Source organism: Phocoena sinus, chromosome 11 (assembly GCF_008692025.1).
Source record: "Phocoena sinus isolate mPhoSin1 chromosome 11, mPhoSin1.pri, whole genome shotgun sequence".
NCBI lineage: Eukaryota > Metazoa > Chordata > Mammalia > Artiodactyla > Phocoenidae > Phocoena > Phocoena sinus.
Genome location: NC_045773.1, coordinates 72,001,832 through 72,016,797, shown reverse-complemented (window position 1 = coordinate 72,016,797; position 14,966 = coordinate 72,001,832). Strand labels below are relative to the sequence as shown.

The 14,966-nt window shown below is 56.4% G+C and overlaps 1 protein-coding gene and 1 pseudogene across 2 annotated transcripts in view; one reads left to right on the top strand and one right to left on the bottom strand.

Annotated features, from left to right (window-relative positions):
* TTBK1 (tau tubulin kinase 1) overlaps nt 1–14,966 on the bottom strand; it is a 41,312-nt gene that overhangs the window by 25,625 nt on the left and 721 nt on the right. For both annotated transcript variants that reach the window (XR_004352350.1, XM_032650308.1), the window contains exons 2-12: nt 12,477–12,638; nt 7,421–7,568; nt 7,100–7,173; nt 6,759–6,899; nt 5,863–5,967; nt 5,362–5,427; nt 4,820–4,912; nt 4,610–4,735; nt 3,165–3,319; nt 2,001–2,232; nt 1,588–1,766 (exon numbers count right to left, since the gene is read on the bottom strand). Coding sequence is in view for 1 of the 2 variants with exons in the window: in XM_032650308.1 (XP_032506199.1) it covers nt 1,588–1,766; nt 2,001–2,232; nt 3,165–3,319; nt 4,610–4,735; nt 4,820–4,912; nt 5,362–5,427; nt 5,863–5,967; nt 6,759–6,899; nt 7,100–7,173; nt 7,421–7,568; nt 12,477–12,584 (1,427 nt within the window). In the remaining variant the exon portion in view is untranslated. The remainder of the gene's footprint in view (nt 1–1,587; nt 1,767–2,000; nt 2,233–3,164; nt 3,320–4,609; nt 4,736–4,819; nt 4,913–5,361; nt 5,428–5,862; nt 5,968–6,758; nt 6,900–7,099; nt 7,174–7,420; nt 7,569–12,476; nt 12,639–14,966) is intronic.
* LOC116762841 lies at nt 8,560–8,945 on the top strand (annotated as a pseudogene).

Here is a 14,966-nt window from a genome sequence, read left to right as displayed (position 1 = left end):
CCCGGAGGGAGGTCACCCAGGTCTTACATTCATACTCCCATGTAAGTGGCTAATGTCACTTCCTTTCCCAAGAGCATGGTTTGTTTAAATAGATGTGAAGGAGAAAGGAAGCCAGAGGAAGAGAGGGGCCGAAGATTGTGGGGGGAGCGGGAATTGACGAAAGCAGGGAGGTGGGACACCCTGATCTCATCAGCTTCATAGGTTCTCCTGCTCCCAAGTGCCCCAGAGCACCCCAAACGCTTTTGCCCTGCCTGAGATCCTGAACCTTCCAGAAAATCTCTCCTCAGCCCTCTCCTCTCCCCAGCATCCCTGAAACAAGGGTTCAGTCTGAACCAAACCAATGTGCTCTTCAGGACTGTCTTTGCTCAGGGCATTTCCCACCTCCCTTCTCCACTTGTATCCCTTCCAAACTGCCCCTCCTGACTCCTCCCTGTTTCCTGAACCCTCTGGGTGACCATGGATGAAAATGTGGTCTTCTGGCCCGGGTAGTTCAACCTGTGACAGTGTGAGTGCGGTGGACGTGTGAAGGTGAGTGTGTGTGAGTGTGGTGGACATGTGAAGGTGTGTGTGAGTGTGGTGGACGTGTGAAGGTGTGTGTGTGTGTGGACGTGAGTGTGAGAGTGTGCGTGTGAGTGTAGTGTGTGTGTGTGAGTATGAGTGTGGGAGTGTGTGTGTGTGTGAGTGTGGGCCTGCGTCTCTTTGTCCTGGGGGCGCCACAGGGATTGGCCCAGGGCTGCCCTGCCTCGGGTGTCTCCACACCCCAGAGGGTCACTGTGCCCATCCCAGAGGGGGCGTGCAGTTCGGGGCAGAGTCCAGAGGGGGGTTTCTGGCTGAAGTGGGGCATGAGGAGGCAGGGACCTCCTACCCCAGGGCTGGGCCCCAGGAAGAGACCTCTTTCCTGGTGCAGAGAAGGCCTCAGCCTTGCTGTGAGGTAAAGCCCCACCCAGAGCCAAGGGAGGTGGGGTCATGTCTCCCACCCGAGGTTGCCCCACCCATCAGATCTAAGGTGAGGATGGGACCCTGGTCCCTAGCGGCCATCAGCCACCCAAGGTCAACCAGCCGCCCTCTCATCCCCTATCCTAAAGGCTCACCTTAACTCTAAACTCTCCAACACTGCCACCCACCAACCAGGTCCCTCCTTGACATTCAGATCCCTGAGGCCTAACCCCCAAAACTTGGTCTGTCTTCTCCTCAGGCACTCCCCGAACCCTTCTCCAGGCCCCTCCCCCAGAGCTGAAGGGGGAGGGGCCTGGAGAAGGCCCCAGCTGCTCTGAGGCATCTGTGATTAGTCCCCAGGGAAAGAGGTTCTGGAAGCACGCCCACCTACATCTCAGCTCTCACCTCCTCCTACACCTTCCTCCAGCCCCACGCCCCTCTGCAGTCTGAGCCGGGCCCTCTGCATGCCCCACCCCCTCTCCAGGCTGGTCACTGACTCTAACTGAGTCTGACCCCAGACCCAAGTAGAACCCTCTTAACGCTTCCAAGGTCCCCCCACCTCTGCCTGGAATCTGAACTTTCCTCCAGACCAGCCGTGTGAAGGTGGAGGGGACCAGGGGCCCCTGACCATCCCCCTGGCTCCAGACCCACCTCCTCTCATGCAGTTCCACCCGCCCATCCGCCGTGGACAGCCTCTCCGACTCGGGGCTGTTGACCCTCCGGTAGTGCAGAGAACGGACTGGGGTTGTCGGTGAGTCTGGGGGGGCACGCACCGGGGATCCGGGGAGCCCCACAACTCGGCTCTGCTCCTCCTCCACCACACAGGGGGTCTGCAGGGCAGGGGAGCTCCATGAGTGGGGCTGACAGGGCAGCTGTGGGCAGGTGGTTTTCTGGGGTGAAGGAGAGAGAGGGAGGTCCGAGCACTGGGATGCCGGTGATCCTGGGATGGGGCCGGGCAAGGGAGGCAGGGCGAGCAGGCAGGCGGCTGGGGAGAGGGGCCCACACGTGGGGAGCAAGGTGGGAGGGGGAAGGCCACCCGTGTCCCCCTCCGCAGCTGCAGTTACTTTGCCAACGTTGATCCGGAGTTTGTTCCGGTTGACATCTGTCTCCTCCCAGACTTCAGCCTCAGGACCCCCGGGGTGGGGGGCGAGGTGGGGGCCGGAGCCCGGCCCCTCGGGGGGCCGCCCCGGCAGGATCGGAGGTGCGTTCTCCTGGTCACTCAGGTGTTCGCCCTGCAGCACATCCTCAGTGTTTTCCCGGAGCAGGTCGCCGGGCACCGGCGTCACGTTGACCACCCTGTGGAGGCCAGGAGGAGGCCGTGGGCAAGGCTGGCGGGGGTGCCGTCTCCTCTAGCACAGGCCCTGGAGACCACCCACCACCCATGAGAGTGGGCACAGGCAAGGTCTGGCAGGGTCGGGGCGTCCGTAGGCCCATCTCCATCCCTGGCTTGCAAACCCTCTGGGACCAGACCACCGTCAGGTGGCTCAGGTGGTCAGAGGGCTGGAGGGCAATTACAGCACCACCTGGCTCCGTTTATTTAGGAGATCTCGATGCTCTCCGGCCCTGCCAGCTCCCCACTACATTTCGCTGGCTGGCTTCCTTGAGACTAGGAAATGGGTCTAAAGAAAGAATCACTTTGGAGTTCCTGGATCAATATCTTTACAGACCCGGCACCTCACGTGCTGGCAAGTCCTGTGGAGTCTCCGCAGTGTGTCCCCTGGCTCACCCCTAGGGCTGGGTGGGGAGCCCTTCTCACTCTGGCCCCTCCCTGGGCCACTCTATCTTTGTGCTTTTCAGTTAGATCTGAAATCGCTGAGCCATCGATTACAAACAGCCCAGACTCAACTAAGAGTTCTCAGAGGGCAGGGGCTGCACATCTCTTCTCTGAGCCCCCACAGGGCCTGGTGCCAGGGCTCAAGACCTGTTCCCTGAATGGATGCGTGTGACCACCAAGAAACAGACAGACTGTGGCGCTGGGGGAATCTCACTCAGGGCTCCCTGCTCCCCAGTAAGGTCAAGAACTCCAAATAAGGATGCCCCCTCCATCTCCAGATTGAAGGGAGAGATGTGGCAGAGTTTCCTGGGATTCAAGAACCCTGCTTCTGAGCACCAAGAACAGGAGAGACAGCCAGGTGTGTCCAGGTGGGAAGAGGAGGAGAGGACTGGCTTCTCAGGTGACACCTTGGGGCAGGGGTCATCTGCCCCCCGTTGCCCCTCTCAAGACTCACCCAAACATGGCTGCCGTCTGCCGGGTGTTCTGCTGGGGCGGGGTGGAGGTGCTCGTGGACAGGAGGGCGTCATTGCCCGCCTTCTCCCAGTCAAAGGCCTCGTTCTCCGCGATGCCCCGCTCCTTCATGCTGTTCTCAAACACTGACATGATCAACTGCAGGGATGGGGGTGGCGGGAGGACAGAGAGGTGACCCAGGGGCTAGCCAGGAGGAGGGGGCAGTTGCTGGGATTGCAGGGGGAAGAGAGGGGCCTTCCAGGACAGGGATGGGCCACAAGGGGGCATTGAAAGAAGGGCACATTGATTTTAAATGAAAACATGCACAAAGTATGCAAATCAGCATGCAAATTATCATCTTGACTTAAGCTCCACTGGCTGGACACAAGCCCTTGGAGATCTGTCCCCTGATTTCCCGCCCCAGCCTCCTCTGCCATCTCCACCATCTCAGCAGAAGCAGCAGCAGTAGTTTCCCAAACCCACCACCTGGGGTCATGCCTCTGCACAGGCTGCTTCCTCAGCCTGCAGTGCCTTTCCCACTGTCTTCTCCACTCTGAAGCCTTCCCTGAATACCCCGCCCACACGACTGGGCACAGAGCAGCGGTTTGAATTGTTCACAGGCCTATCTGCCACCTCTACATTTCTAGCAGCCAGCCCAGGGCCCAGCACAGGGTGTGCTCGAAGCTGTGCGGTCTGGGGGAACCCATGAGGCTGAGCTAGGCCTGGGGGGCTTGGCCTCCCACTGCCCGAGTAAGGGACCTCTGCCAACAACTGGGTCCCTGGGTTCAGGAGGTGGCAGCCCCACAGACCTTCCCACTTCTGACTTAGCTCTCTCCAGAGGGTTCTCTCTGCTAGCAGGACCCCCTTCACTGCGAGCCTGACACTATCTGTGCTCCCTGCTGTGTGTAGCCGTGCCTCACACATAGTGGATCCTGGGCAGAACATTCTCTGATCAGTGGGTCCCATAGGGGTGTAGTGATGGCGCCTTGGAAAGAGCACTGGACTTGGAGTCAGATGTGCCTGAGCCCTGCCCTGCTCCTAACCAGGCTGTCAGGCCTCAGTTTCCTCATCTATGAGATGGGGATAATCAGCCCACTTGGCCTCCTGCAGAGTTTCAGTGTAAAGTCCTTGAAAGCACTTGGCTTCACTAATTGTTAAGTGCTGGAATAATAACATAAAGAACACGCAGTATCACCAAAGGCTTGTTTTAAAGCTTAAATGAGTTAATGCAGGAAAAGTACTGAGAACAGGGTGAGCTCTTGATAAATCTTAGCTGTGACTACTGTTTACAAGAGCACACAACAGTTTCTTTCGTGTGGTTGGAAGACCGGGGGAGGTGCTCAGGGCCAAGCCGGCAGGGGCGCAGGGCCTCAGCAGGATGGGTGGCGCTGGAGACAGTCACCAATAGAGAGGCGTCGGGGGCGCAGGAGCAGGCAGGCAGGCTCCCACCTGGTAATCGGGCTTGGTGAAATAGTCGAGGCTGGCGATGTGGTCCAGGAAAAGGTGGAACTCGGAGGGCATGTGCTTCAGTAGCATCCGGTGCTCGTACTTCTCCTTGATCATCCCCACCTGCTCCTGGAGACAAGCGGGCACTGGGAGATGCAGCCCCAGCTGCCCCACACGCCCTCCCTGCCCTCAGACCAGCTGGACCGCCCTCACCTTGTCCTTGATCTTCCTCCAAGGCAGCTGACCCACTGCAAACTCCACAAGCATGTAGAAGAGGGACCACAGGTCATCGTGGCGGCCCATCTCCTGGGGGTGGGAGCAGGGAGGGGGTCACCTGTGGCTCTCAGGTCCTTCCCTGGGAGTGGAGGCTGACCCTTCACTGAGGGACACCAGTCAGGGTGCCTATGGGCAGAGCTGGGGTCTCCCTGAAGCCACGGCTCCATTCCTGACCCGCCAACACACAGAATCCCACAGTCCAAAGCTCCGTGTGTGCTTTCTCATCCACAGAGATTTGTGGTGGGGACAGAGAGGAGGGGATCCCCAATACAAGGAAGAAGGTGACGTCAAGGGGAGACGCCCGCCGAGCCCTCTTCCAATCAGGGTCTCTGGAGGGGCATCTTCCAGCCCCTGCCCTGCACTCCTCTCCCCACCTCCCATCACAGCTGCCTGCCCTGCTCTCTTCCTCAGCAGCATATTCTGCCCCTGACCTCTGCCCTTACCGTCCCCACATCCCTCAGTCCCGCCCTGCCACTCACCCGGTTCTTGTGAGCATTGACCGAGGCATAGCGAACAGTCCCTCGAAACCCGGCCACATTCCGAGGCTGCAGAGGGGAGGACACCACCAGGAACGTCACCCACTGCCCCTGACCTCGGCCACATCTCAACCCTGCTCACCAAGCCTAATTCTGCCTACTTTAGCCCTGACTGCCTCCTCCCCCATCACCCACCCCCCCACCGCACTCGCGAGTCGGCCTGGTCAGGAGCAACCTGACACACCAAGCCCAGTCCTAAACCCGTCTCCCGACCCTGCTCACTGCCCCTGCGTCTGCCCTTGACCAGGCAGACCACAGGGTGTGGAAGTGGCATCCACCCAGGCCAAGGGGGAGAGGGGGACAGGCCAAGTGTGGACCCAGCACTGGGTGACACTGAACACAAGGCCAGGCCTGTCTAGGCAGCTGCAGGGAAAACTGGTGAAGGGTCCCCAGATCAGGGGGTGGGGCGAGGATGCCAGGATTCCCGTGAGCGGCGGTACTCACGGGCCGAACGTCCCCCGTGGTGTTGGTGTACTGCCGGGCCAGCCCAAAATCCAACATGTAGCACTTTCTGTAGGTGGAGGGCAGCCTGCCCATGGCAAAGTTTGACTGGGGGAAGACAGTAGCTGTGAATTTTGGGGCTCCAGGCCCACCTCAGGGGACACCAAGAAACAGCTCTGGTGAGGGGCCTTCCACCCCACATACACTCACGTGAGAGTAAAACATCAGTATGTACAGCAGGTCACGGACCTTATCTGAGGGGCAGGTGTGATTATGCTCGTTTTAGATAGGAGGAAACTGAGGGCAAACTGCAGGCTTCTCCAAGATCACACAGCAAGAGGTGACCCAGCCAAGGTCACCTGGCTCCGAATCCTTGGAACTCCCAGCAGGGCTGTGTGGCTTAGTGTAACTGTCCTGCTCTGAGGCATCAGGAGACCAGCATTGTTCTTGCTGTGTGACCTTGGGCCGTTCAACCAACCTTTCTGGGCCTCAGTTTTCACCACTTTAAATTGGGTCCAAGCACCAAGATCCAAGATGTTACAAAATCAGCTACTTGGAATCTCTTACCAAGCCCCAGCCCCTCGTCACCCTTCCTTCTTCAGTCCTTCCATCCTTCCCCAACCCCTTCACCTTTCCAGGTTCAAGGACTATTCAGGTCAGGGTTGAGAAAAGGGAAGAGAAGAGAAAAGAGAGGAGGACACCGGCACGCCCAAGGGGCAGGCAGGGGTGCTCCTGAGAGGCAGGGGAGAGGAAGAGTTGGAACTTGGGATGGAGCGCAGGAGGAGGGGACAGGTAGAAGAGGCTGTCCCCACCCAACCACTGCTCTGGAGAAGAAACCAGGGGACCCAGGGAAGGAGAGGAGGTGGGGTGTGTGCTTCAGAGGAGGGGGCAGCCCTCACCGGCTTGATGTCACGGTGCAGGAAGCCCACGGAGTGGATGGCCTCGATGGACTCCAGGATCTGCTTGCCCAGCCGCAGAGTGGTGCTCAGCGTGAAGGTACCTCGAGGCTGGCTGCGACGCAGGTCAGCCAGGTTCCGGCCCTGGGGTGGGGGTGGGGGTGGGGACAGGCCCAGCTCAGCTGCCATCCGACCACCACCGCCATGACACTCTTCCCAGCCTCGCCCCAAAGGCTTGCGCCCACTCCCCATTCCTCCCAGGGCCACAGTCTCCGTCCCACCCCAGGAGTCACCACCGGAGCTCCTGGGGGAGGGTGAAGGGAGGACAGGCCGCGGGGACTCACCTGGAGCTGCATCACTACGTAGTTAAACTTCTCGTTGCGGCCACAGCCGATGAACCTGCACACGTGGTCTTTCCCTGAGGGATACAGACAGGGGTCTCCCAACTCCTACTCCTTCTTCCTCACTCCCAGCCCTAAGGTGGGCTTCCCGTGCACTCTTGATTCCTGGTTCCCCCAGCCCTGGCCCCATGGCCACTTCTCCCACCTCCCCCTGCCCTTAGGCCCGTCATCACTCTTGGACTCTGTTCCCACATCCCCTCGCCCATCACCTCTCAGCCCCTGGCTCCATCACCTCTTCCCTCCCATCTTGCCCTGGACCCGCACCTTGCAGCTTTTTGAGCACAGCCACCTCCATCTTGAGGACCTGCTTGGGCTGCTGGGCCGACTCCACCTTCAGGGCCACGTTCTCCCTGGTCAGCAGGTCCATGGCCTCGTAGATCTCACCAAAGCCCCCGCCCCCGATCTTTTTGAGCTATAGAGATGGGTGAAAGGGGAGTAGGGGACACAGGGATCAGGCTGAACAGCTCCTCACCCCACTCATTACTGGGTCACATCCTTTACTGATGGGGACAGGGGCTGTCCTTGAAGGGGAGGACCCCGTGGCTCCCTTCTTCACCCCACCCACCTGTGCTCCCACCTCCTCTCCTAGTGCTGGAGACAGAGAGCTCAGTCCATGGGTGTACAACTATTCACAGACACAGACACACACACACACACACACACACACACACACACACACACACGCATGGGGCTAGATGTCAGAGTGGGCAGTGGGAAAGTTATGAGACCTGAGACTCCACAGAGACAAGGAGACAAGCCGATGCAGGATTCTGAAGAGATAATGGGCCATCGTGAGCCTTTTAAGGACAATAAATATCACGCTCCCCCCTTCCCCCACCTAGACTGAGCAGCCTCCATCCAGAAGCGAAACTAATTTCCAGAACCTTGCAGCTTCAGGTGGGTCCCTCCCCCAGGGAGGCCAGCCCTTCCTGGGGTTGGCAGTCTCCTGAAAGATGACACCAGGGGCAGAGAGCATTTAGAGGGAAGTGTTCGGGGGAGGGGACTCAGCAAAGGGTGTTCTCTGCCCAGGCCCCCTGCTGAAGCTCACATCACTCCCGAGGCCCCAGGTCAGATGCCCAAAACCAGGGTGAGCCTCCTGTCCAGGGGAACATGGTGGGGATGGAGGTTTGCAGAGACTCTGTGTGTTCCCAGGGAGCATTGCAGTGGAGCTCTGATGTTCTGGGCAGGCAGTGAGAAAAGGCAGAGGGGAGAACTGTGACAGAGGACGAATTGGCCAGGGGAGATGAGCAAAGCTGAGTTATGGGGCGGGATTAAGTCAGGGGCCCAGGGGTCTTGGAGAGTGAGGGTGCTGCTGGCAATGATGGGGAGACAGTTCTAAGTTGGGACTCATTTGGCTTAAGAAAGATGTACACCTCTTTCCGCCATCTTTCCGTGTCGTCATAATGGTGCGCACAAAGGTCCCGGCTGATGCTCTCAACAGCATCAACAAAAGTGAGGCAAATGCCAGGTTCTTATTAGGCTGTGCTCCAAAGTCACCGTCCAGTTTCTAACTGGGATGCTGAAGCATGGTTACACTGGCGAGTTTGAAATCACTGATGCTCACAGAGCTGGGAAAATTATTGTGAACCTCACAGGCAGGCTAAACAAGTGTAGAATGATCAGCCCCGGATTTGATGTGCAGCTCACAGAGCTAGAAAAATGGCAGAATAATCTGCTTCCGTCCCGTCAGTGTGGTTTCATTGTACTGATAACCTCAGCTGGCATCATGAACCGTGAGGAAGCAAGATGAAAAAACACAGGAGGGAAAATCCCGGGATTCTTTTTCTAGGGATGTAACACGTCTGTGCAAAGAAAATGCCTCAACAGAAAAAAAAAAAAAAGCTAAACAGTTCAATTCTCCCCTCCCCAGGGAGCCCCCCACCCATGGGTGGCCTGACCTCTTCCAGAGTCCTCACTTGTGTCCTGTCGGCTTGTAACGTGCCAGCCGCAGCTGGGCTTGCTCATGATTGGACGGAGGCTGCTCTGAGCATCTGTAAACTCCTGACTCTAAGCCTCCTGCATCTGAGCCCGCCCCTTGGCATTTATTCAGCACGCGGATGCCCAATAAATGTTTAATGGTGGTTGAAACATGGGAATGGCAAGAGATAGGGGGCAGGGCAGAGCTGAGGACTGCGAGTTCCCAGCAGGTTACAGTTGTAAACACTCTAGAAAAAGAGAGAAGGATGAAGGGAAGATTTGGAAGACAAGTGGAAGGCTGGTTGGGTTCTTGTGCCCAGGAAAGAGGAGGGAGGAAGAACAGTGAGAAACCGGGGTCCCTCTCTACTTGAGATGAAAGTTAAGGTCAGACTTCTAGCAGAATTTCAGAACAGGGGGAGACAGATGCAGACTCAAGGGAAGCAATGGCATGTCTTCCTCTGGGAACGTGAAACTCAGGGGAGATTCTAGTATCTTCTAGATTCCTTTACGGTTTTCTTTGTGGGAACGTGGAGGAAACACCTCGTTTTCTGTGCTCCAGACTCACAGACATCATCTCAGCTCATCCCCAGAGGCTCCCAGCAACACAGGTATGGAAGATCACAGGAGTTGTCATTTTGCACAAAAGGAAAACTTAGGCACAGAGAGTTAAGTACCTTGCCCCAGTTCACACCGCTAGTAAGTTGCAAAGCGGGGTTTCACTTAAACCCAGGGAATCTGATGCAGAACCCACAGTCTTAACTGAAATAATAGGAACCATTGACTATACTGTGATTAACAGTGTGAGTGCTGAGATTCAAGGCCAGATCTGCCAGGCTCCAAAATCCTTGCTGGAGATGGTAAGGAGGGCTCGGGGCACCCAAGACATTTCTGACACCTACTGTCCAATTTCCCAGGATGCCAAAGGGTATTTCTCTACCACCTCCACTTCCAAACAGAGTCTATTTCTCTTTCCTTAGTTCCTTCCTCACCCCCCACCCACCCTTTACAGAACCTCTGGGGGCAGGGGAGTACTGCAAGCACCCTAATAATACTTTTAGGAGGCCATGAAAATGTTTTCATTTCTCTTACAATCAGAAGGGGGAAATGAACTTTTAGGTCAAAAAAATTTCATTATATAGTATTAATTTATTCCTCATTATAGCAATGCAGTCATACAATTGCAATCTTTAGTACTTTATTATGTTGGAAGGGGCCGGTAAGGGCAAAAGTGCCCAAGGCCCACGAAAGTCACAAAAGAGCTTTGCCCACAGCCCAGTGACAGGAATGTTCTCTCAACCTCCCTGCACCAGACCCTATTCCTCCCCTCCTAAATTTTTTCCGGACCCCCTCCCCTGCCGAAGGACCTCAAGAAACATGACACAATAGGACTAGCATTCACTTAGGAAAAAGGAAACCAGGTTTCTTGGCCCAGCTCTGGGTGAACTGGGGTGAGTTTCTGCTTTTCCCCTTCTGTAAAATGAGAGTTGGACTAGAATATATGTCACAACTCTCCCTCCGTTCTCTGATCCTGATTCTCAGATGGGCTAATTCTTAGGAAGCAACATAGTTCAGTGACTGTTGCCCCAGCAGTCAGACAAACCTGGTTCCACCGACTAGTCACGGGAACTTGGCAAGTTAGCTAATCCCTGTGCCTCAGTTTCCACAACTGTGAAACGGGGATAATAACAGTATCTACTCCATAGGTTGTTGAGATAATGCATGTAAGGCATTTTGCATAGCGCCCGGCCACAGTAAGTACTCAAAATAAATGCTAAGTTTTTATTGTTATTATACTTTGACGTTCTGATTCTAAGGGGCACCCCTCAAGAAGAAAAAAATGCTATTATTTTTAAATACTCCACCAAATGCCATGGACCCTCATTTTCTCTTGGCACAGCCCATCTGGGCAGTTTTCTTGGTTCCTGAGCTGTGCCTCACTCTCTGTCTGTCCCTCGTGGAGACTGGCTGAGGGGAGGCATCTGGCACCCCACCCTCTCTATTTCTCCAGGGTCCAGGGAGGGAGGGGAAAGCGAGGTCACCTGGCAGAGACTGAGGGCTTGCCCCTTTCCCCTCCACCCCTGCCACTTCTCTCCCCACTCATCTCCCACCCCCTCCCTCAAAAAGCACAGGAAATTTCTAACCCAATTTCACTATGTGCGTGAATACCCTCTTTTTCTCACCTCTTCAATGCAAAAGTCCTCCTGCCTCCAATCTGCCAGAAACTATGCCCTGAGCAGGACCCGGAGGGGGTGAGGGTGGCGTCTTGGAGGAACACGCCTCACTTTGCCAGACCCTCATGCCTTTGATTACAGCCCTGGCTCCTCCTCTCCCAGTTTCTGTCCCATTCCTCTCCCCCTCAGGAAGTGCCCCTCTGGGACATAGACAGCCCTTTCCCTCAGCTCTCGGGCTCCTCCAGCTCCATCCCTCACCTCCTCCAGTCCCAGAGACATGTCTGACAACGTTGCCACCTTTGCCCCTCTCCCTGGCCACTAGGAGACCTGCCCACTGGGTAGTTGTTGCCATGGAGACCTGCCCGCAGCCAGGCCCCACTCTCCTCTCAACCCCGCACCTCTGGTGAGCCGAGCACCCACCCTATGCAGACCCACAAGCTCACACAGTCACCCCAAATTCTGCCCCACATCACCCTGCTCCCATAAAAACAGGACATCAGAGTGCCCTCAAGCATCGGAAAGAAAAGGGGGGCGGTGGGACAGGGATTGATTTTTCATAGGTTCCGCTCAACATACACTACACTGCCTTTGCCTCGACCCTCATGTGTCGCCCTCCCATCCGAGAGGCAAAGCCCTGAAGAGGCTCGGACTACAACTCCCAGCAGACCGAGCAGCCCGAAGTCCTGGGCTGGAGGAGCAAGGCACGCTGGGAGATGGAGTCTCGGCATGTTGCACCTGCCGCAGGAAGCAGTGAAGGGAGGAGGGTGGATAGAGAAGATGGAGTGCGGATGCGGTGGGAGCCGCCTTCAGGTCCTCTCTCCCCGAACCCAAGCTTTTCTGTCCTCTGCGGAAGAGGAGGGGCTCACTCATTGCCCTTCTCCAAGGTCCAGCAGAGAAACGGCCCCCTCCCCCACCCCCGCCCTCCTCCCCTCAATGAGCTCTGCAGCTCCTGCTCTGACATCCAACCAGGAGTTGTTGCAGGCTGGGCCCGACCAACTTGACCTAGCGGGGAAAGGGGTGAGAGACGGCGGGGTTGGAGAGAGGGCACTGGGAGAAAGCGATTGTCCACAAGTGTAGGCAAAATAATGACCTGCAAGCCATATGCAAATGAGCTTAGGGGCACCTCCCTCTTAGGGTAGGGGCGCCAAGGGCACCTGTTTTAACAGGTCTCCAGATCCTCTCCTCCCATCCTCCCCCACCCGTCCCTCTGCCCTGCTGGGTCACTCACTCACCACCTTCCAGCGATCCTTGACCACGTAGTTGGCCGGCAGGATGTCGGCCTGCTCCCCTCCCCCACTCATGTTGGTTTCGTCCTTAAGAGCGGCCGCTAGGCACTGCATCCGCCAGCCGGAGGGAGGGGTGTCCGCAGGGCCTGCCCTGAGGGGGCCATCTACCTGGGGGAGTGGGGAGGGACTGTGAGGGGGGCAGGCTAGGACCCGGGACCCACTTGCAGATATGGAGGAGGGGAGTTCCATTCTCCTGGCAGGCATCTTTCCCTGGCCCACTGGGTGGATGCTCCAGGGGTCAATGGGGGAAACATTGTGTAAAAATCAAGTGGAGGTCAGAGGAGAAGACAGAAATGCCATTCACAGGAAGGGAGATACAAACTACAAACTGGAGATGTGAAAACCAGCAACGGGCACACACATGTAATGGAAAAAGGAGAGGAAAATGATTTGTGAACAGGCTGTGGGGAAAGGGTTTCCCAAAGAGACATGCTAACTAATGTGGGGAAGACTTGCTGACCGAGGGGCGCACCAGACCGGAATCAGTGCCTAGGCCGGGGAGACCTGAGCCAAGAAGGACCAGTCTGGGGATTTGATCTGTGGCCCCCACACCCGCACATTTCCCGTGCCACACCATTCCCAAGGAACTGTGTATCTGAGGATTATTGAAAGGGGAGACCTGCTGAACCAAAGGGTGACCCAGGGAAGACACACACCAGAGTGACAGAGACCTCCAGTCAACCATGGGAGATGTGATTATCTGAAAAGGAGGAGCTACCCAACAGCCCCTTGAGGACGGTGCTGAGTGAGGAGGCTGCCACCGTACTCAGAGCTGAGCCCAAACCACTGACACGGCCATGGGGGTGAGAAGCAAGGACGTGAGTGATGGGGTGAACATAAGGCAATGGATTCAAGACATGGATTTTAGAGGTATGGCAGCCCTGTGGCCACTCAGAGGGAGAGAGGCAGGCTGAACTGGGGGGAGGTGAGGACAGCGGGGAAGTGGAAGCGACCTAAGAGAACGCAGATGTGCCAGGGGGCAGTGGGTCTGGATGGCCAGTGGGTGAGAGAGCCTCCGCCCACACTTTTCTGTGTCTGCTAAGGAAGAAACACAGCTCTTGTCGCATTCCGATAGGTAGAAGTTGGATATCAGGGGGAGTGTCCCAAGTGTGAGGGCTGGGAAAGCCAGCCAGGATTACCCAGGGGAATGTCAGTGTGCGCATGTGTGTGTCTGTGTGTGTACCCTCTGTGTGAATGTGTATATGTCTTTGTGTGTCTTTTTGTGTGTGTCTATCTATGTGTCTGTGTCTTTGTGTCTGTACATCAGTGTCCACGTGTGCTTATGTGTGGTTTTGTGTCTGTTGGTGTGTGATGTGCCCGTGTGTGGGCAGGGTTGAGATCTCTTTGAGATCTCTGCCACCCCGGTACAGGAATGGATCTTTTCCTCTCTCCCTTCCCCCTACACTTTTTGTAAGTACACGGCTCTGGCCTCCCAGTGACCCAGGACAGTCACAGAGAGAAGGAAGCTCCTCAGGCTGGATATGGTGGGGGAGGTGGAGAGGAGGAAAGTGCCTAAGATACCAGTGGATGGGGCGGGAACTCCATGAGCCTGTCTTTACTTGGGATGAACTCATTCCCCAGGGCTCCTGTGTCTGACCATCCAGGTACAGGGGCAGCGTGGGAGAGCGAAGGCATGGAAACAGGCTTCCACAGGTCGTGGTGTGCTGTGAGGGATCTTCAGGGAGAGGGACACTGTCACTCTTGTTCTGCCAAATGACTCAGCTGACTGTTTCCTCCAATCCACACAACTTCAGAGTATCAGGACTGTGAGGATATTAAATAGGCCTCTGCCTTCCTTCTGCCAAGTGGCAAATGGGGCATCTGGAATTCAGAGGGCAGTGAGAGCAATGGCAGGATGAAGGGAGAGGGAGGGATGGGGGATTCTGAAATAAAGGTGGAGAGACAAGTTGAGGACAAGATTGAAGAAGCAATTGAACCAGTAGGGAGAGAGCCTTAAGGAGTTAAACAGGGTGACCTCTGGTGGGCCTTCCAGTCCTGTGATGGCGGATTCTATAGATTGATGAGGAAGATGTGAGTCCTGCCCCCATTCTATAGATGGGCAAGCATAGAGGAACAGGTGAGGTGGGAAAAGGGGGAGTGGAGGCAAGAGGATAAATGAGGGTTCCCTGCCTCTCCCTGCCCACCATCCTTCCCACTCTCTGCCTCAGACGACTGCACTCAGCCCAGGCTAGGGTTCGATGACACAGACACAAGGAACCTGACTGCCCCATGACCGCCCCCTCAGGACCTTTTAGTGTGTGGAGGGATGGGTGTGTGGAGAGAGAGGGCTTGTGGAGGAGGTTTTATATCTGTCAGCAAGTGTGTATGTATGAGAGTGTGGGACCGATGATGTGTGTGTGTGTGTGTGCAGGTGTGTATGTTGGGGGTGTATATCTAATCTAGGTGGTTGGGAGCTCATCATGGCATGTGCATATA